Source organism: Setaria viridis, chromosome 2 (assembly GCF_005286985.2).
Source record: "Setaria viridis chromosome 2, Setaria_viridis_v4.0, whole genome shotgun sequence".
Taxonomy (NCBI): Eukaryota; Viridiplantae; Streptophyta; class Magnoliopsida; order Poales; family Poaceae; genus Setaria; species Setaria viridis.
In genome coordinates this window covers 38,136,782-38,157,627 of record NC_048264.2, presented here as the reverse complement: position 1 = coordinate 38,157,627, position 20,846 = coordinate 38,136,782, and the positions used below count along the sequence as shown (strand labels likewise).

The following is a 20,846-nucleotide window of genomic DNA, read 5'->3' as shown; positions in this document are numbered from 1 at the left end:
TTCTATTAGGTTCCCTGTTGACGTAGGATCGCGCATGGAGGTTTCAGCGACTCCATGAGGGTGAATGTTGGTGGGTGCTACGGTAAGCTTCATTTCTGTTGTTGTTGGCAGGCGGAGTCAAATCCGCTTGAGATGTGTTTAAGTTCGGCGCGTGTTGGTGTCGCAATCCAACTAACCGATGCGTTGTTTAGTCGAGTTGAGTGCTATTGCGTGGTGCGGTATGTGTTGATGACGCAATCTATCCTGCTGGTGTTTGTCGTTGTTTTTTTATTCGTCCCGTCTGAGCTTTATTTTCTTTCGTCCCGTCTGAGCTTTATTTTCTTTTTAATATAATTGGCAGCTCCTGGTTCGTTTAAAAAAAATTCGCTGCCACTTGTAGCAATGAACCAAACATTGTGCAAATCCCAAACATTGTGCAAATCGCTTCACACCAAGTTCACAATTTCACATACCTTCTTCCCCTCCAGAGATTTGGCCGGATCCAACCCAGAGCTTCGAAACCTTGCACCTTGGGGTGGAAAGGCTTCGTCACTTCCGATTTGCCGGTGGCAATGTTTGCGATCTCCAAAGAATGGCCCAAGTAATCTTGATCACCATACGGAGGGTCCGAGAAGTAGACGCTGTTCCTCTTGAACCTGGAGACGCTTGTTCCACCGAAGCTGTGACGGAAATGGGTCGACACGAACAGTGTCAGATCGCCGGCGTCCTTCACCCTGGACCATGCCGGCGTCGGGTCCAGGAGGTTGCTGCACCTGCAGACTACGACGCGGTAGTCGAATTTCAGTCCCCAGCGGAACAGATCCAGCATGGCTCCGACCACGTATAGCTCGCCGTTCCATTCCAGGTAGCTGCGGTTGCTGAGATCCTCAGGTGGCGACAGCGACGGCATCGGCGTCGCCGTTGGAGTTACAGTGTTAGCGATGTCGCTGAACATGGAGATCTCACCGGTGCTGTCGATCGCCAAGAACCTCCCTTGGCAGTAGACGACGGAGCCCACGGTGCATTCCAGGTTGGTCTGCAGCAGCGTCCAGGCGGTGTCGACCCCGACCCTGCAGAAGGCGACCTCCGTGGAGCCCGCGAGCACCGCCATGGCCACGCAGCCTCGGCCGTCGGCGTCAGGCGGCGCGGAGAGCACGATCTCGTTGAAGAAAAATTGCCTCATCTCGTCTAGCGCGATGGAGCTGGCATTGTCGTCCTCGGGGTGGAGCACCCACCGGCCGCCCTTCTTGGACACGAGCATCGTCTGCATCGTGGAGGCGGCCGCAATGTTTTCGTCGGCGGGAGGGAGCTCGACGAGGGCGCCGGTGAAGGGGTTGAGCAGCGTGACGGAGGCGGCCTCGTCCATGAGCGCCAGCCACCCGCACGACGAGCCGCAGGGCACCTTGCCGCGCGCCTCCGGCGGGAGCGGCAGGGAGAGCGTCTTGTCCTCGGCGACGCTGTAGAGCGTGACGGCCCCCCAGTCCGGGCCAAACGGGAGCAGCAGGAGCGGCGCGAAGGCCGCGAACGGCACGGCGTCGCGCCACGGCGTGCACACGGACCGGAACGACGCCGCGTCGGTGCCGGAGGCGAGGCACTTCCCGATGACCTTGCGGAGCTCCGGTGGGAGGCCGGTGCTCCAGTCCGGCGTGGATTTCGCCATCGGAGTCCCCTGCTGAGGCTGAGCCGCCGCCATGGACGCAACGCAGCTCTCACGAGTCACGCAAGCTACGAAACGGTAGCTGCCAGAAAATGTGACTCTGTGGACCGGGGAAAGGCTCCTCTAAACGACGTGCATTTTGGCATTTCGGTGTTACGTTACTTCTGCAAAAGCACCGAACACGTTTCACAGTGAAGCGCCGAACGAAGAAGCTGGCAGCTTCCTTCCCCCATCCAGCTATAGATCCATAGAAGGTTTACTGGCCTTTCATCAATTTTTTGAACGAGCAGATGATATGATCTTTCTTTCTTGAATCATATAAACGATTATCTTGAAGTCACAAAGAAATGCAAATAATCTCCAGATTTCCGTTTAAGTTTGGCAGCACCAGCACAAAAAATATTTTGACATTTGTCGAAATTTTTTCGAAATTACACATTATCACAATTCACAACTGGCATTTGGGTGCTGGCCTGCTGGGTTTGCCTTGCGCGGCTGCGTTTGTTGCAAAGCACTGAAGCAGTTGCTTGAACACGTTTTGCAGAGGAGATATACACCTTTCATCTTCATCGAAAGAACCTTTATCACTAACAGATGAGTGGTGTCGCGTAAAAGGCCATCTCGGTTATTTGTCCTATGCATACCAGTCGAGAAAGAGTTTCGATTCTCAATCATTACTGACGTTTTGTTAATTTTTTATTAGAAATTATATACTCCTATTTCTTTAATTTTTAAAAGCATCCACCTTACAGTCTACATGCCGGATTACCCGTGAAAACTGTATGCGAAATTTGGAATCATATTAAAAAGAAAGGTATAACTGCTTTCTGCTGCTCTACAACGTTGATAACGTAAGAGTGAAACACGCACACACAGACACACTCGTAGTTTTGTACATGAATGCATGGTCGGTCAGAAAACCCCACGCAAGGAAAATGCACCATTCGAGCAATGTAGAGGGACTAGCTGTTTTATATGCGAGACCTGGACTGGATGTTTTATATGTGAAACCTACAGGAATTTTTTAGATGCGGAGAAACACAGAAATTATATATCAGCCAGATGAGATCAGATATGAGACCTTTGAACTTGATAGGGTACCCTGCTGTGACCAATTGCTATCATACAAGTGAAAATCATCTTAACTTCATCCATTCCCTCTTCATAAATTTCAAGGGAATTACTGTAAATACCTATGCATCGACAGAGTTACTGAAAGGTCCAATATTTTTGTTGAGCATACAGGTCCTAATCTCCTATCATGAAATTGATCATTTCTGTTTTCGGTCAAAAGAGGGATCTCAACAACAATTGTTTTGTCGAAAGCAATAATAGGTAAAAGAATGACCAGATGGTCATCATAAAAGTGAAATCTTATCTTCACTTCATCCATTACCTCTTTTAAGTCTCAATGGAATTACTGTAAACGCTTGTGCATCAATGGAGTTGCATAAAAGTTAAGAAGTCAAATATTTTGAGAAATTAAACATATGACCAGCCTTCACTAGATACACTGATTGTCAAAACTACATTTACAAAGAAAGCGATTTACACATTATCATGAGTAGCTGATTATCAGTGCTTAACTGCCTGCCTATGACTCCCTACTTTTTTCCTTTAATAAATTGTGATTCCTACTGTTAACAAATAATAAGTGAAATGTTGTCCGTAAGTCATAAACTGGCCGTGTAATTCTTTTATGTTTCATACCAACCTAGCGGTCAAACTTGTAAAAGCGTTCCATGCTTCCCATGGATGAACCTCGTATCGATGGACGCTTATCAATTATTTGGGAAAAAATTGGCAGCTTTTCAATATGCTTCAATGCTGCCTCTGCAATACGCAGTGTTCTGGAATCTCCATGTTGGAAAGCATGAACAAGTGCCGATCCTAAACTGCGGTCAGTTGAAGCATCTTTAGCAATCTCCTCTGCACGCAGTATCCTCTCCACAGCCCATGTCACCCAGTGCTGAAGACTGCCTGTCGGATTCTCCTTCAAGATGTCAAATATAGGTGCAATTCCATTAGCCCTATGGAGCACCAAAACACCTTCCGCAATCTCCACTTCATCCTCGAGTAGGGTGCAAAGAGCTGCCAAAGCAGCTTCAACTACTTTCTTGTTACCATGATTTAAACAATGAACCAGCCGCTCCACAGTTTTGCCTTCTAGGATACAGAAGCTGTCCCTAATTGAACAAACTCCAGAATGAACACGACAAAACTGAAAACTTGGTGGTTTCCTCCCAAACAATGCAAGCTTAGACTTCTGTTCAGGTTCATCAAATTTCAGTGTGCTAGTCAGATATTTGGATTCTAACGAGAGATTCATTAATGCCTTTGCAGAGACCAACTGTACCTCCTCCAGACCATTAAACCGAAGCAAGCTGGTGAACAAGGCAGCAAGGTTATACTCACGAGCAAGGGAAATGCATCGGGGTTCGTCCCGCAAAACATATGTTATTCTTGCCAGGACTTTAACAAGGCCCTCAACCAGTATGTTATCATAAATGTCACTTCCAGCCTCCCTCCGACAAATGCTTAACACCTTACGAGCAACTATCTTGAAAGCACCTTGCTCCATTAGCTCTCTGGTGAGGTTCTTGTCCCTTTTAGGAAGGTTTGCCAGAATCTGAAGTGCAGCGTGTTGCTCATCTGTGTTTCCATCATTTAGGAATGCAACTTCAACTAAGCAGCCAAGCAGAGTTGGGCTTGCTCGGAAGACTTGAGCTATCTCGCGATCCATGTGGGGTGAAACTTTGTATATCAGCTTTAAGGATGCAAGACGGCTTTCCTGATGATCACTCTCAACAAATTGCACCAAGTTGGTGATAGCACCAGAAGATTTTATAGCTGAGACAATGGATAGTACTGTTCTTGAGGAGCTGCTCAGTGTATCAAAAAATTCAAGAAGCTTGCACTGTGTTGGAGGTGAAGTGTTACTGATCAAATGAAGTAGACTGTGGACAATGTCCTCAGACACCAGAGTACGATTACCGTCAAGTGGTACTGTCCCAAAGTCAATACCAGATGCAACCAGATTAGCTAGAACTGCGGCTGCAGCCTCTTGCAACCTTGGTGGAAGGAGATTGGCGTGATTGATGGAGAGAACTCGGAAAAGAGGGAGAAGGACATTTTCCTCTATAAGAACCTTAGCACTCTCTGCATTGGTGGATATATGCTCTAATACCTTGAAAGCAACTTCTTTTGCTTCCAAGCTGCCCTTTTCAACAGCACCAGCAAACAAGGAACCCACTCTTTGGGCTACTAAGGTCTTCAGGTCATTAGACAAAACAATCTTTTCAAGAGATGATGCCATCAGCAGCTGCTGTTCTGGAGAACCTGATCAATTATAAGGGGAAAAAAGTACCATGGTGTGAGAAACTTAATAATAACACCATGTAAATATATCTTTAGTTAGTGTCGCTGATTAACAGGTAACCAAATATTTATAGAGAATCATAAGAAGTAAGGAAGGAGACGAACCTTCAATAAGCAGGTTAAGTAGAGGTTCCAGTCTGCCATTTTCGGCCATCTGCACGGCATTTTTCTCACATCTGTCCAAATTCTGGAGTGTCTTTTCAGCCTTCTCAGCAACTGTTGGATTGTCGGATTTGCTTCCTGCCACCTTGCCCAAAATAAGTACCGCTCCATTCAATTCGCTTATCTTTCCACATACTACTTCAGACTTTGAAAGGTCGCACAGTGCAGAGACTGCCAGTTCCCTCTCCTGACAATCTTCACAATCGATGAACTTGACGATTGTGCGAATGGTGTCCCCTTCTGACACAGCTTCCTGCAAAGGATGAAGATATGTTGTCAAAACTAGTATCGTACAACAGTTCATACTCAATTCTGTCGCATCTCCTTCTTTCACCTACCCTGTCTTGATCAGTTTCTTTGGCAAACTCTTGAATAGCTTCCAGCGCTTTGAGACGCACCACGGAGCTGCCGCTCCTCAGCATGCTACCGACCATCTGTATCATCCCCTCGCCGCGCACGACACGCCTGCCCGCCCTCCCTCCGCTCCACCCCCGCACGGCGCAGCCTAGCGCCCGCACCGCCTCTTTCTCCGTGGCGTCCTTCGTGAGCCACTGGCAGGCCCTGCGGAGCTCGTCGCTCTGCAGCCTGTCCGCCCACTCCTCGATGGCGACCCGCAGCGCCAGGACCGGCCGCAGGTCCGCCCTGCGCACCTCCTGCATCGTGATCGGGCAGCACGGCGCCCTGCTGAGGTCGCGGCACTCGGAGAACCACCGGGCGATGGCGTCCCGCTCGTAGGCGTGCCCGGTCTCGATCACCACCGGGTCCCGCATCACCTGCATGGTGATCGGGCAGACGAACGCTGACAGCAGCCTGTCGTCCTCGTGCCCGCCGAAACCGCCTGCAAGTCGGGTTCAAAGAAACAGAGGCCCTCGTGACTCCGCGAGCAATTCGTCGAGCGCCATGAGGGCGTCGAAGCGTCATTGCGATCTTCTTTGAAGCGACGGAGCATGGCTCGTGCGTGTGTACCTTCTTCTTGGCGCTGCGATCCTTGGCGGTGCCGCTCCATGTGTCGTGGCTTGGGGAGGAGGAGGAGGAGGAGGACGCCGGATGCCGCCGCGCCGGGGCTGGGAGAGGAGGAGGGAGGAGTGGCAGCCGGTGGCCAGGTTGACTCGGCGCCATTGGGTTGTGTTTCGCGTAGTTTAAAGAAGAGTTGAAACGGGAGTGGGGTTGGTTAGCCAATGCCGCGGCGCGGACGGAGAGGTCGGCCGGCGGGTCGCGGCGGTGACGACGCACTGACGCGCGAAGCGAGACGTGGGCTGGCGCGAGCTGTTGCGAGGCTGATGGTGGTGGCCCGCGGCCGCTGGGAAGGCGGACGGTGAAAACGAGCCCGGCGACCGGGCATACGGTGATGTGAACTGCTCGGCTGCCACGCGCGTTGTAATATTTTTTTACACAGTTTCGTGCGTGGATCACGGCGAACATTCGCCCGTCTCGCAATTTACCGGTCGTACGCGAAATTACCGAGTCATCATCGTCTTGCATGTGTGTTGACTTGGTGTTGAAACGTCAGCAAGGCAAGCGGCAACGTTTGACCTGTTACCATGGCCTTGGTGGACCGAAATGGGCCGGGTCAAGATTGAAATGGGCCTTGATCGAGCAGCAGAGCCCAGTTACGTTTGGTACGCGGTCCACCACACAGTACGTGGGGAACTTCCGCAGCCTCGGCCCGTCGGCGGCACGACAACGGCCCATCTGCCTCCCTCCCGTGGCGCGAGCGGCCTCGCACGAACTCCACCCCCCCCCCCCCCCCCCCCCCCCCCCCCCCCGCTCACAAGTCACACACCACCACGGGAGCCCGCGCACGCCACGGCCCGCGGCTACAGCCGCCTACGGCTACTCCATTTCTGTCCGAGGCACGGCGCCACACGGCACGAGACTACCGTAGTACGGGACTCACACAGTGCACCTCACGGAAACACCGTTTACACTTGGCACGCGACAGCCTTGGCTACTTGCCGGATCTCTAGGTAACCAAGATGATGGAGTACACAATTGACATTTCAAAGGCAGAGAGGGTGAGCTGTTCCTTGACACAACTACGTACAAAAAAAATTGCGCCTTTACATTGACACCGATAGCTACGTTTCTCTTCGGAATTACCTGCCGTCTGCCACAAGTTTTTAAAGCTACCACCATCACACACGGAGGCGTGCACTGCCACGCACACACGTGCCATGCCTCTGCACCGTTGACCGGCGCCGATGCCGTGTCGTCAACTGCTCCCAGCCAGCGCCGCCGGCCCATCATCACCCCCAGCCACACCCAGCCAGCGAGCCCAGAACCACAGCCCATCCACTCGTACAGACACCACAGCCAAATCGACCCGCCGCCCACTGACAGACGGCCCCACATATTTCGGACCCAGCCGTCAGCCAAACATCACGATTTCAAACCCGAGCCACGGCCACACGCGCACGCGAAAGACGGAGAAAGCAATTAGCACGGGGATTAAAGGCGCCCTAATCACACACAATTAAGCAGGGGCCTTTCCTTTCCTTTCGCGGTGGTGGCGGAACGGTCACTTCTCCGGTCATCCCCGACCGAACGAGCGCGTGAAGTTTGCGAAAAGGCCCCCCACGTTTACAAAGCGGAGCCCCCAGCCTGTCTCCTCCCCGCACGAATTCGAATCCGCGGGAGGAGGAAGAGGAGACCGGCGGCGGGTGGTCTGGTCCGGTCCGGCGATGGCGTCGCTGTTCGGCAACGGCGGCTACGTCTACTCCTCGGAGTCCGAGGGGGAGGAGGAGGACGAGGGGACGGAAGGGTACCGGAAAGGCGGGTACCATGCGGCCCGGCCCGGGGACCGCTTCGCCGGCGGGAGGTTCGTCGCGCAGCGGAAGCTCGGCTGGGGCAACTTCTCCACCGTCTGGCTCGCCTACGACACCCTCCACAGCGTACGCACGCGCTTGTACCCTTAATTACTTTCTTTTTTTGTTTCTTGTTATTTTTCTTGATAGATAACTCCGTAATAGTTTATTTTTCACATTTGCGTGTTCTCTCTGCAACCTTCTGCCGTTCTGCACTTTTGCTCGGTAGTTCCGGTGGCTTTTGGATTTTGGAGAGTTCGGTGGAGGTTGTTTGGAAGCTTGCCGTTAAGCGAATCCAAAACAGTGCAGCTTTGTCTTTTCAACCCTGTTCCATTCCTTGTCTTTTGTGTTCAATTTCTGTTCTCCAGAAGAACTTCGCGGGCATTTGAGCACGTATTCCAGGGCGACATGGTGTTTTTGATCCCAAGATTGTAGCTTTCCTTCGCATCAATTACTGCTGCCCGTGTTCAATTCCAATTTGTGACCCGTCCTCCTTTCTCTCATCTATGTATGATAATTTCCTAATTGGGATGTTGCAACTGCAAATTTTGCAGAGATTTGTGGCCCTCAAGATCCAGAAGAGCGCGAGGGATTACGGGCACGCAGCTCTCCACGAAATCGAGCTGCTGTCCGCGGTGGCCCAAGGAGACCCGACGAATTCCAAGTGCATCGTCCGGTTGTTGGACCATTTCAAGCACGTTGGCCCCAACGGGCAGCACGTCTGCCTGGTCACCGAGTTCCTGGGCGACAGCCTACTCCAGCTGATAAGGTACAACCGGAACAAGGGCATTGGGCTGAGCAGAGTGAAGGAAATTTGCCGATCATTGCTGGTCGGCCTTGACTACCTGCACCGTGAGCTCGGCATCATCCACACGGATTTGAAACCAGAGAATGTTCTTCTGGTTTCAACAATTAACCCGGCCAAGGATCCTGTGCGCTCAGGTTTCACCCCAATCCTTGATCGGCCTGTGGGGAGCCAGTATGGCGGGACAGTCATCAGTTTCAGTGAGAAGATGCTAAGAATGAGAGCAAGACGTGCCGTGGCAAGGATTTCACAGAGGCGGGTTTCGCTTGGCGGGATTGCGGCTGAAGTAGAGAAGGAGAGGAACCTTGATGGGATCAGCTTGAAGTGCAAGATTGTCGATTTTGGGAACGCCTGCTGGGCTGATCAGCAGCTTGCTGGTGAAATACAGACAAGGCAGTATAGAGCTCCTGAGGTTATCATCGGTTCTGGGTACTCATATTCTGCTGACATGTGGTCGTTTGCTTGCATAGCCTTTGAGCTTGCCACCGGTGATTTGTTGTTTGCTCCCAAGAATTGCCAGGGATGCAGTGAAGATGAGGTAAAAGAAAAACCACCATTTTTTGTTTGCAGCATGCTTTTGCTTACCAATTTCCTGGGATCAACAGTTTCCACACATGTTTAAAGTACCATTGTGGACCTGTGGTATTCTCTTTGTTGCCATGTTGCATGGGAACAAGCTAAGCTACCCTACTTTTCTTCACTCCTATATTGCAGACAGCACCATATTTGGTGTGTTACAGCTTTTGTTGTGTTCATCCACCAAACTTTGAAATACTCACTTGCAACTTTTTGTCCATTTAAACAATAGCACTGACATAAATATATGCATCAGATTGTGGGCCACTTCAGAATTCAAAACAATATGCAATCGTGTAAAGATGTACCAAACGTGACAGCTGCCAACCTAGCTACTGAAATCTCTATAGAAATGAAACAAGAGTAAAGGTCCACTCTGGTAGTATTTAAATGAACTTACCAACTTTGAGGTGCAACATTTGAGGTGACCCAATGAGATGCTGCTATGTGAACAATTTTATCTTGTGGTAGTATGCTTCTGGGTTCCTTTCTAATATGATCTTGCAAAGCAACCTCCATTACAGCATGCAGTTTCAATCGAAGAACTGAACTGTTTGAATCAATTTGTATAACGACTGTAAGCAGAAACTGCATTTTTGTGCAATTCTATTGAAGGTTACCAAAAAAAAGATGGACCTTAACTTCTTTGTACTTACCTTTTCTTTCTTGAAGAAAGGTAGGATAGAACTATTAATGCTGATGAACTGAAAAATAATTAGTTGCATGTACAAAGTTCTCTGTTCTGTTACCTGCTCAGTTGCTGTATTAATGCGGATCTGATTCTATGTCAATTGTGCTCCTAAATCAATCAACTCAGAATGTTGACTCATGTCTGTCAAGTCTATTGTTACGTGTTTATCATCAATCAACCAATTCATCCGTCTATTTGTAATCTATCTATAGGACCACTTGGCACTGATGATGGAAACTCTTGGAAAGATGCCTCGGAAGGTCACAGCTGCCCCCTCACATCCTCTCTTTAGTCAGCTATCTGAGTTTCCCTCTGATCTTATTTTGTTGTTTTTCAGATTGCTAGCTCAGGAACTCGTTCCAAGGATTACTTTGATCGGCATGGTGATTTAAAGAGGATCAGGAGACTGAAGTTCTGGCCCCTGGACTGTGTACTTGTTGAAAGGTACAATTTCACTGAACCTGACGCCCAAGGTTTAACCGACTTTCTTCGGCCGATCCTAGATTTCACACCGGAGAACAGGCCTTCTGCTGCGCAGTGCTTGAAACACCCATGGCTTAGTTGATCCAATGAGATCTGGAAGTCTAACCAATAGAAGTTTATACATACTAAGTGCGCTCGCGATCAAGTACTCCTTGTGACCGGGACTGCAGAAATCCACAGATTTTAACGTAGCATAGTCTTGAAGTCAGGAGCTACGTTTTTTTGGTGCTGCTTGATGAGGCATGATTCTTCAGCTTCTTTCTTCGTGGTATCATGTGTTCTAATGTATCAAGTGTTCCACTAGTGTGTTTGAGGTGCAGAGCTAATGCGATGTTAACCTGTGTGTGTTGGTACTTAGTAGGGCCAAATATTGATGTAAGATTATTATTTGGTGATGTGATCTGGCCAACAACCTTTTCCTTTAGCTGAGAAGATGCAGTGCAGTGTAGTGCTTCAACTAGTTGCCCATTGGATTGTGCGCTGTAAAGCTGCCTGTCGGCTCAGGACCAGCGTGCTACACTGCATTGGAGATTGCTTGCTGGTGTTGTTTCTATCTTTAGCCAACGTGCCTTTTCTGACAATGTGAGGTGAAGTTTTAGCCAATTCATGCTGCTCCTCTGCTCATGAGAAAGTTATATCTTTGGTGCCATCTGTGCCAATCTAATTTTGCTCTGCTCATGAGAAAGTTATATTTATGTATTATTTGGTGGCTTGGGCAAAAACAGTTTGGCTGACCGTCATTGTTGCTATGGATCAAATAGAAGCATATTGTGAGTTCACCGGACCAATGTACTCCTCGTTTTGGTTTTTCTATAGATAGATTTTATTATGTATTTAAACATAATCTAGATGTGTAGAAAAAAATCATATATCTCGAAAAGTAAAAATTAACTATAATTCGTAACGGAGGGAGTACGGTACAAAAGGTACACTTCAGCAAAGATACAACCAAGCCCCCACCTAGTTTGTGAGTGAACACGTCATCAAAGTGTGTGACAGACTTTCACGAGACCATGTAATTGTCTTTCAAAAATATTTTTTTCCCTAAGTCTTTGTAATTCATGGCCATCCGATTGCTTCCTACTACATGTAAGATGATGATATGTATACATATATAATATACAAGTGCATTTAGTCCTAAAAGAAAAACATGTCAGTTTTTACCCCTATAAAAACAAATGAAGAGATAACGATGAAGGTGGAGGCAGTTGAATGTGTTGTGCTGTCACTTGCGTCGTTGTTACAGAGTGGATAGGCTTCCCTCGAACCGAATAGTAGTCGAAATGATGGGATAAAGGGTAATCAACCACAGCTAAAAAAAAAAACACTGCTCGCTTCTTGTTGCACTGCAGCTGGGAGACGCATGGCCTAGGATCCATTACCATCCCTAACTGCACCACACAGAAAAGCTCACACACCAGTACTTAGATCACCGTCCTATTTCTCTTTCATGCAATATTTTTTTTGCAATGGCTTGCAATGGTTCATCGGTTCATGCGTGCATGCTGACAAACACATGCATGTTCATCACTAAAGTTACCATGGCCTCTTTACTATTTTCATGGAGTCCATCACCTCATTAACTAGTTGCGATTTGGTTTTCTATCGATCACCGTCAGTGACCGTTCGATTTAGATTCAAGGATTCAGATCCACTTCTTCTCTCCCCTTGTTTCTTTCTTCTTCCTTCGTCTCCCTCCCGACTCTACGCCCGCCGCCCCGCCCCCTGGATGCTGGAGCCCGTGAGACGCGACTACGCCCCCACAACCGGTACCACCCGCCCGGCTCTGGCGGCCTCCGCCCTCCTCCACCGTCGACGCTAGCCCATCAAGGCCAGACGCTCCGCTGCCTTCCGGGTTCCAGCCTCTCGGGACGGCCGCTCGCGTTGCCCCCTTTTCCCTTCTCCGCTTCCCCCGCCTTCACCTCTCTCTCTCTCTAGCGGCGACGAGCGGCGAGCGGCGCCGCCCTTGCCAAGGTCTTCGTCGGGCGCTTCGCCGGCGACAAGCATCGGGCAGGTATGCCCGCCCATTCCTTCCCTTCTTCGCGAAATCGAAAACCCAAAACCCATTCCCGCCCAATTCCCTTCCTGCTGTCGAACACCCAAAACCCTAACGTTGCTATCTTTATTCGCCTCTGAGAGCTGACCATGTATTTACCTGTTAAACTTCGATTTTTTTTTTTACAAAAATTATCGGGCGCACACAGCCACACACCCATGTCCGTACTGGGCATGTCCCTGCTTCCCGAAGAAACCTACTTTTAAAACTGAATTTGTGAAATTGCCTTGCCTATTTGTTTTGCCTGCGTATGTTTCATCGTTGAGCATTTTCCTCTTTCAGCATATTTTTCCCAGTATGAGTAAATGCAGACCATAAAGCGCTTGCCGAGGAGTGTCCATAGCTCCCTGCGTTCAAGCATTGTTCTGTCTGACCTGCCAAGGGTTGTTGAGGAGTTGATATATAACAGCATTGATGCGAATGCGAGCAAGGTATTGCTTTCACATATGGAAAAGGGAAAATAAGCAACATATGATGTATACGATATCTTCTGTGTTGTGTGTTATTGTTAATATACTTTGTATCTATTTCAGATTGACATTGCAATAAACATCAGAGCATGTTATGTAAAAGTGGAAGATGATGGTATGCATTTTCCTCTCTTTTATTCTGAAAAAAGAATCTTATAGATGTTAACCTTTCAAAAAAATTTATTACCATATTGTACAAATTGCAGGTTGTGGTATTACACGAGATGAATTGGTTCTCTTGGGAGAAAAATATAGTAAGCCAAAACTTGTTTATTTGCTTGTCTTTTCCAGTATTCCTAGATTCAATGGTACTGTTTTTGTCGTGTTACTTTGCATTGTTGCAAGTGATACAATATAAAAGAAATGGTTTTCTGAATGTTCATCTTATTACACTTATGTCAGATGTAGAATATGGAGTTGAAAATGGCATCCATGTTGTTTTTGTTTAAAAAGAAGTAGTTTATCTATTTATTTAACAAGCAGGGACTCCTGCCATCGGTGTTAAAACTGATTATGCTATTCATTTTTCATTAAATATATTTCCATTACCTAAAACGTGTGTAGGTTTTGAAAGAATATTTACTCAATGGCAGTATATGGTTCTAACTATGCTAATGATGTATTATTTTCCTCTGATATAACAGCAACATCCAAATTTCATAATGTGATGGGCGATGTGTGTAGGTTTTGAAAGAATATTTACTCAATGGCAGTATGTGGTTCTAACTATGCTAACGATGTATTATTTTCCTCTGATATAACAGCAACATCCAAATTTCATAATGTGATGGGCGATGGGGAACTTAGTCCTAGAAGTTTTGGACTAAATGGAGGAGCACTCGCATCACTTTCTGATATCTCTGTGGTTGAAATCAGGACGAAAGCCCGTGGGAGACCAAATGCATATTGCAAGATAATAAAGGCACCACCAAAACGCTGAACTTCTTTAATACTGTACATAATCTTGATTTATCCGTGTTTACTACATCTGAATTTTTCTGACAATCGCACAGGGATCTAAATGCCTACATCTGGGAATAGATGACAAGAGGGAAATTGTTGGCACCACAGGTAATTGTTCTACTTTTCTCCTGAAAACAATGTAGTGTCTATATATGTGTAATACATGTGAAGAGTAAGATTGTAATGGTCTATTCAAGACCCCAGTCATATGCATTACTTATATTTCTCCTGTGTTATGTGAGCTATCATCAGGCCTTTCATCTTTGCAGTTGTTGTTCGGGAGCTTTTTTACAATCAACCAGTACGGAGGAAACAAATACAATCTAGGTATGTGATAACTAGTACTACTATTCATAGTTTCATATGCTTCGTATTCACTGCTTTGTTCAACAGATCATTTGATTAGTATTTCTCCATATCATATTTTATAGTGAGAAAAGAGAATTACATCATGTGAAGAAGTGTGTCCTGCAAATTGCGCTTATTCATCCGCAGATTTCACTCAGACTCCTTGACAATGACAGGTTGTGTCTCGTGCTAAGCTTGCCGTTTTATTTTTTACTTTATTATAATTTTACTTGGTACAGAACATATTGACAGCATGTTTTATTAATGCAGCGAAGATGAATTGCTATACACAGCTCCTTCATCATCCCCTTTGCCTCTTATATCAAAAAAATTCGGGGATGATGTCTCCAGATGTCTCCATGAGATAGCTGCCTCTGACCAGAGCTGGGTTCTTTCAGGGCACGTATCTGGACCTTCAGATGTGTTTCATACGAAGGTAAAGTCCATTATTTAAGGTATCAGCTATTCAGCTATTGAAGCAAAATTTTGATAGAAGTTTTTTCAGCAATGTGCAATTCTCATTTTCAGGATTTCCAATACTTGTGTATCCTCCTCACGAATTCCCCGTTGTCTACTTGTATTTACTATCTTTCAAATTCTTGGAAACATCCTTGACTTTCCAAAGACATCAACTCAAGATTCGTGAATAGAAACCCAATTCATAATATGCTCAATAATCTGGCATCTAGTTTTCACTCTTCCGTTACAAGGAGGAATGAAGAAATTGATGTTCAGAGCAGGAAGAGGCAGAAGACCGATATCTACCCTGCTTTTCTACTGAATTTTTGCTGTTCTAGATCTAGCTACGATCTACATTTTGAGCCTACAAAAACCATTGTGGAATTCAAGGTGATTCACTACAGCTCTATGCTTTTGAGTTTCCTTGTTTGCAGTAAGCTTCATTTGTAGCTAGTATTCCTGCAATGCGTGGAACTGACTCTTAGTAAAAGTGTTTTTGTGCTTTTCCAGAAACGTGATGTTACTTTGCTTCATCTCTAAATAATTTATTTTGTTATAGCTGGCTATTTAATCTCCCCTTCTTCTTTTTCCCACTTCTAGGATTGGCAAACTGTCTTGCTTTTCTTTGAACAAACTGTCACAAACTACTGGAAGAAGCATGCACTGCAATCACCAAAAGGTTAGACAATAAGACCTCAATGTTCCTTGCTTTGTGAAATGGACAATTTTAGGTCTGAAGGCATTATTATTTTACCCTTCTCCATTAGCTGACAGAGTTTGTGCTGGTGATACCTGTGTGCCTAGGAAAAATGATGGTTGGTGACTTGGTGAACGTACTTCAATCTTTTTAGTCTCTTTTGATCTGTTAAGATTCTGAGCTTTTCTCATATGATGCTGCTGCAGTGAAATTGAATAAGGGACTCCTAAGGCATCATAATGTGCAGAACAATGAAGAGTATGCTGACTTCCAAAACACTAAGCAGAAGAATGCAGTCAGAGATACAAACAGTGATGATATGAGTGCCACAAGAGCACCAAAGGACTCACACTGCTTTTCTTTTGATACGGAGCCATCCATACAACATGTCTCCTTTTCTGGAAGGATCACTAATTCACCCTGGCCCAATGACAATGTTGTCAGTATTGATTACAAGTTAGGGTATAAGGTAATGCATTCTCCTGAAAGACTCAATTATCGGTGGTTAGAGGATGGTCCGTCCCAGTTAGATGATGATGTTTCAAGTGTTAACCCAACTGGTTGGAAAAGGCAAAGGACAGAAGGTATATTCCATGAGTGTGCATATTCTGGTAATTTTGGAATGTTGGAAGATGTACCAACTGAAGGGTTTTTAGCTCACAAACAAAAATCTGAGTTGATTGGTTCAGAAGTTGAAATGCAAGAACCTTGCTTCGGGTCTCTCAATAGGCCAAATAAAATGAGCTCCGAGTTGGTGCAAAATCAAACCAACATAAAGGCACACACATCTGGCTGGGATGGATTATATGTTGAGTTTGATAAATCAAATGGAGATTGCCTAGTCAATGAAGCTACAGATACAATCACAGATATTTCTTACCCTGAGATGTGGAAGTTGAATGATGGATTTTATCATGATGATGGTAACACCTCCAGAGGCTTCTGTAGAGTTTTGAGAAAGTGCAGCACCAATGAGAAGTTAGGGACTGCAGCTGGATGTATTGAAGGACTTGAGACTGATACTGTTAGCCAGATAAACTTCCCTGATATTCATGCTGTGTGGAACAGTGACTTGATGGATAGGTCTTCCATTGAGGATACTTTCCGTCATTTTCCTCATCTATCCTCGTTGGCTGATACACCTTGCAGTTATGCAAGGACTGGCTTGACACTTGACAAGAAATCAGATAAAAACTTTGGTTCTTGGAGCTGTGAAAATATTGACAGCAGTATTAGAATTGCTCTGGACAGGTTTAGCAATGTGTCATCAATAACATGTGAAGGAGCTAAATATTTGGATAACTTTGACTATGAAATACAGCCGCTTAATTACTTCAATAATGATTGCAGTTCAACCGACCAGTTTGGTTCTGAAGATGACCTGATAATGTGGAAACCAAAATTTGACACGAGATTTTCAGCTGATATTTCTCCTGAGAGAAGTGATAATGGTTGCCATTTGAATGTCCCTTCTTCCAATATGGCAAATGACAGCACACTTACTCAAGATCTTCTGAATCAACACAACCTTGGACTGGACCAGAGATCCAGGCTTTCCAAGGGCAGTAGATCTAGGAGTCATTCTGCTCCACCATTTTATAGAGGGAAACAGAAATTCTCTAGATTAAATGAGCCACTGAGCAAATTGGCCACAGATGGTGATAAAGGCATCTGCATTAACAACCCCAAAGGTACATCCTGCAACCATTGCCTCCTTTCGAATTGGATTTATATGAGTGCTAACTTTGCATGTTCTAATCAAATGCAGACAATGCATCTAGACCTGTGGATGTCTTGCCTATGAGTTCAACCCAGCCTGTTCCAGTGACTGATGGCAGTGAATTTCCAGACTTAAATTTCAGGTAAGCTCATCTTGCCTAGTTTCCTGGATATACCTTCAATACCTGAAAATATCTACCTAAGCCTGTTATACACACACCTCTGGTTTGGCCAGCTCGAATGGATTTGTGAAAATGTTTAAAGATGCATGTTCTGACAGGCTTGAAGATTCAGCTGCTCGAATAACTAAATGGCGAGATGACTCTTGCCAGCATACAGTTAAGTATGCATTGTAGTTTGGGATACTCACATAGAGGAACTTCCATGTCCTATGCTACAGTGCATCTTTTTATGTTCTTACTGACTCCCGTTGCAGGCTTCGAACTTGCCACATGGTCCTTTTGGATGCTATGATGATGTACTGAGCATTTCTTCTGGGACCTTACATCTCTCTTGCACCTCGCTAGTTCCTGAATGTGTTGACAGGAACTGCTTTGAGGAGGCAAGGGTTTTGTTGCAGCTGGACAAGAAATTTATTCCCGTCATATCTGGGAACACTATCCTCCTTGTTGATCAGGTTCACTTTTTCTCTTTTCGCAAGGGATCAGGTTCATAATTGTGCCATCATTTTTAAGGGTTTGGTACCATGGTTATGGCAAATGGTAATAGATTCTAGCATATTGTCTATTCTTGTTTTTTGGCTGGAACAATCATGTTATGGAAATAAAAAGTATTTTACTGGTTGCTGCATTTGGAGCAGTCAAATCATGGGCAAATGCTCATGCTGTGTACCAGTTGCATATTTTTTTTATTCAGGAAGCCTTTTAGTTAACTTTATTATTACTGCTGTAAATTCAACTACTTTTAGGGAAATACTTAGACTTTTGGATATTGCTAAGCTTTGGAATCAAACAGTTTCTAAAATATGCCCTAAAGCATTTGAATTATATATCCATAACAAAATGACGAACATGCAATTTTGCATTCATGTTCATTCAGAGCTAGGTAATACATGTGCTGAACTGCTGATGGAATGCTTTTGTTTTCAAAGGATTTGGCAATTTATGTACTTATGTCCTCTTTTACTATTATACAGCATGCAGCTGATGAAAGGATACGTCTGGAGGAGCTTCGTAGAAAGGTTATTAATATTACAGTGACCAGGAACATCTCTTTAACAATGTTTCACTCTTTCATACTCATATACTGATGTGATTTGCAGGTTTTATCAGAAGAAGGCCATGTCGTCACTTACTTGGACTCTGAGGAGGAATTAGTACGTCATATTTGTTATTCAGCATCCGATGCATTATGTCAAATTGTCAATATAGCATTCATGAACTTGTTTCAATACTAATATGTGGTGTTCAATACCGTACTCAACATTTTTTTTCTTTTTCAGTCTCTCCCTGAGACTGGTTTTCAATTGTTCCAGAAGTATGCTGAACAAATTCAGAAATGGGGCTGGATCATCAGCAGTGATAGCAATTCCTCTGAATCATTCAAGAAGTAGGTGTTTGACTAATATGTGTTTTTTTGGGGGGGGAGTTTTTTTTTTTCCTGAAGTGCAAAAGCCATTCACCTTATCTATATAGATCAAATATGACTCATTTGATCATTTGCTTTGTATTTTTCAGGAACATGAACATTCTGAGGAGACAAACCCGTCTCGTTACTCTTGTTGCTGTAAGGAACACCCTTGCTTCGGTCCATACAATTCAACTTGTTTGTAATCAATGCTGATTGTATACGTTTTCCTGAATCTGCTGGACGTGGTGGCCTATTGATTTGTAGTTCTATTTGATTTATGGACATGTTTTCCTTTATCTGCTGGACATGGAGGTCTACAGATATTAGTTTTTTTGTTAAACAATTAGGTCAACGAACCCTTTACAAGTTGTTTGATACCCGTAATTGTGCATAGACTACTTATGACTAGAATGGGATGGAAAGGTGAACCGAGATCTGTCAAAAGTTCATGTCAGATATTTACAGAAAAGTATATGAATTTCGAACCCAGATCTTCTTCTCATTTCTGTGAAGTTATTACAAAAACGGTGTTACAAACAAGTATCTGAATAAGCCTTGTAGGTAAATTGTAGCATCGTGTTTATGTAATCTAAACATAATCTATGATATACAGGTTCCATGTATTTTGGGTGTCAATTTGACAGGGAAAGATCTTATGGAGTTTATCCAGCAGGTAACAGCCTCTATCCTATCATGTGCAACTTAAATTCCTCTTTTCCTTCTAACTTACTTGCAAAACAGGTCTACAAGTGAATGAGCCTTAGATTTTGATCTGATATAATCTACAAGTTCATTAACCTTTGGTCATGTTGCCTATTACTGTTTCGTCCAGCTTGATGAGACTGATGGGTCATCAGCTATGCCCCCAGCAGTTCTCCGTATTCTTAACTTCAAAGCTTGCAGAGGTTACTACTTATTTCCCCCCTTATAGTTGTCCATGATGCAAGCATTTCTGTATGTTCCACTTTGATAAAACGTGCTTGTTGATGTTTCTTCTTGGCTTACTGTAGGGGCGATCATGTTTGGTGACCCCTTGCTACCATCCGAATGCTGTCTGATTATTGAAGAACTGAAAGCAACATCTCTATGCTTCCAGGTAAGGACTGTTGACTGCTCAGTTTCTTGTTCCTGCCGTTGTTCTGTGTTCCAGTTATGGAAAGAAGCTTTCATCCGCCAAATAAAACCCTCCCTTGCAGTGTGCTCATGGGCGCCCGACCACGGTGCCTATTGTGAACGTCGCATCCCTCCATGATGAGCTGGCGAGGCACCAAATGCTGAGCGGAAGGCAGGCAGAGTCCTGGCACGGCTTGGCGCACCAAGGGCCCAGCCTTGAGCGCGCTCAGATGCGCCTCAAACAACTGAGGAACCTACGCCGTGGCCTATAGCTGTAGGACAATATCAAATGGTTTCGATCAGATAAACGGGAGTGTGCTTGGTACAGTTTGTAGAGGAGGGAGTAAAATTCCACTGCTGTAATACAATTGTACATACAATAGATATTCATCCCTGACAAAGAGATAGAACGGCGCCCATCACCTGACAGGCGACTGGGGTTTGCCACGGCGTTGTTGTAAACTTTGTACATTCCGTTTGTTATAACAATTCAGGGGGTGTTTGGATACCTGTGCTAAAGTTTAGCACCTGTCACATCGGATGTTTGGATGCTAATTAGGAGTATTAAACATAGACTAATTACAAAACTAATTACACAGATGGAGTCTCTAATTCGCGAGACGAATCTATTAAGCCTAATTAGTCCATGATTTGACAATGTGATGCTACAGTAACCATTTGCTAATGATGAATTAATTAGGCTTAATAGATTCGTCTCGACGAATTAGCATAGGAGTTCTGCAATTGGTTTTATAATTACCTCATATTTAGTCCTTCTAATTAGCATCCGAATGTCTGATGTGACAGGTGCTAAACTTTAGCACGGGGTATCCAAACACCCCCTCGTACCATGTAAATGTGTCCATCTGCATTTTGCCGGGGGTGTTTGGATACGG

The 20,846-nt window shown here is 45.3% G+C and overlaps 4 protein-coding genes across 8 annotated transcripts; 2 read left to right on the top strand and 2 right to left on the bottom strand.

Annotated features, from left to right (window-relative positions):
• Nucleotides 1–436: 436 nt before the first annotated feature.
• On the bottom strand, nucleotides 437–1,672 carry LOC117844370 (putative F-box protein At5g55150). The gene has a single exon (XM_034725090.1). It carries the CDS (start codon nucleotides 1,670–1,672, stop codon nucleotides 437–439), a length of 1,236 nt encoding a protein of 411 aa, XP_034580981.1.
• Nucleotides 1,673–3,089: 1,417 nt separating this feature from the next.
• On the bottom strand, nucleotides 3,090–6,348 carry LOC117843081 (U-box domain-containing protein 44). The gene is made up of 4 exons (XM_034723645.2): nucleotides 6,143–6,348; nucleotides 5,515–6,014; nucleotides 5,120–5,429; nucleotides 3,090–4,975 (listed from the first exon to the last, which is right to left on the bottom strand). Exons 1-4 carry the CDS (start codon nucleotides 6,180–6,182, stop codon nucleotides 3,351–3,353), a joined length of 2,475 nt encoding a protein of 824 aa, XP_034579536.1. The 5' UTR covers nucleotides 6,183–6,348; the 3' UTR covers nucleotides 3,090–3,350.
• A 1,309-nt stretch (nucleotides 6,349–7,657) lies between these two features.
• Nucleotides 7,658–11,138, top strand: LOC117842137 (uncharacterized). The gene is made up of 4 exons (XM_034722500.2): nucleotides 7,658–8,067; nucleotides 8,535–9,323; nucleotides 10,265–10,312; nucleotides 10,390–11,138. Exons 1-4 carry the CDS (start codon nucleotides 7,858–7,860, stop codon nucleotides 10,615–10,617), a joined length of 1,275 nt encoding a protein of 424 aa, XP_034578391.1. The 5' UTR covers nucleotides 7,658–7,857; the 3' UTR covers nucleotides 10,618–11,138.
• Nucleotides 11,139–12,224: 1,086 nt separating this feature from the next.
• Nucleotides 12,225–20,458, top strand: LOC117842136 (DNA mismatch repair protein MLH3). 5 transcript variants are annotated; one of them, XM_034722495.2, is made up of 25 exons: nucleotides 12,225–12,549; nucleotides 12,874–13,022; nucleotides 13,125–13,176; nucleotides 13,268–13,315; nucleotides 13,826–13,983; nucleotides 14,075–14,132; nucleotides 14,294–14,351; nucleotides 14,456–14,548; nucleotides 14,643–14,808; nucleotides 14,901–14,916; nucleotides 14,998–15,221; nucleotides 15,432–15,510; nucleotides 15,599–15,646; nucleotides 15,735–17,219; nucleotides 17,297–17,390; nucleotides 17,483–17,585; nucleotides 17,684–17,884; nucleotides 18,404–18,448; nucleotides 18,530–18,583; nucleotides 18,710–18,816; nucleotides 18,945–18,993; nucleotides 19,451–19,510; nucleotides 19,670–19,742; nucleotides 19,848–19,933; nucleotides 20,034–20,458. In XM_034722495.2, the coding sequence occupies exons 2-25, from the start codon at nucleotides 12,897–12,899 to the stop codon at nucleotides 20,220–20,222; spliced, it is 3,672 nt and encodes a 1,223-aa protein (XP_034578386.1). In that variant the 5' UTR covers nucleotides 12,225–12,549; nucleotides 12,874–12,896; the 3' UTR covers nucleotides 20,223–20,458. The 5 variants fall into 5 exon arrangements, with proteins under 5 accessions (XP_034578386.1, XP_034578389.1, XP_034578388.1 ...); XM_034722497.2 differs by having other exon boundaries at nucleotides 12,226–12,549; nucleotides 17,528–17,585; XM_034722498.2 differs by lacking the exon at nucleotides 15,599–15,646.
• The last annotated feature ends 388 nt before the right edge of the window (nucleotides 20,459–20,846 follow it).

Excerpts from the sequence above, each read along its gene's own strand:
- LOC117844370 (XM_034725090.1), bottom strand. The coding sequence starts at position 1,672 with ATGGCGGCGGCTCAGCCTCAGCAGGGGACTCCGATGGCGAAATCCACG.
- LOC117843081 (XM_034723645.2), bottom strand. The coding sequence starts at position 6,182 with ATGGAGCGGCACCGCCAAGGATCGCAGCGCCAAGAAGAAG. Across the intron at positions 6,015-6,142 it reads ATCGCAGCGCCAAGAAGAAG|GCGGTTTCGGCGGGCACGAG; the intron begins GTACACACGCAC and ends CCCGACTTGCAG. Across the intron at positions 5,430-5,514 it reads AAGAAACTGATCAAGACAGG|GAAGCTGTGTCAGAAGGGGA; the intron begins GTAGGTGAAAGA and ends CATCCTTTGCAG.
- LOC117842137 (XM_034722500.2), top strand. The coding sequence starts at position 7,858 with ATGGCGTCGCTGTTCGGCAACGGCGGCTACGTCTACTCCTCGGAGTCC. Across the intron at positions 9,324-10,264 it reads AGGGATGCAGTGAAGATGAG|GACCACTTGGCACTGATGAT; the intron begins GTAAAAGAAAAA and ends ATCTATCTATAG. Across the intron at positions 10,313-10,389 it reads TTGGAAAGATGCCTCGGAAG|ATTGCTAGCTCAGGAACTCG; the intron begins GTCACAGCTGCC and ends GTTGTTTTTCAG.
- LOC117842136 (XM_034722495.2), top strand. The coding sequence starts at position 12,897 with ATGCAGACCATAAAGCGCTTGCCGAGGAGTGTCCATAGCTCCCTGCGT. Across the intron at positions 13,177-13,267 it reads TGTAAAAGTGGAAGATGATG|GTTGTGGTATTACACGAGAT; the intron begins GTATGCATTTTC and ends TACAAATTGCAG. Across the intron at positions 19,934-20,033 it reads CAACATCTCTATGCTTCCAG|TGTGCTCATGGGCGCCCGAC; the intron begins GTAAGGACTGTT and ends CCTCCCTTGCAG.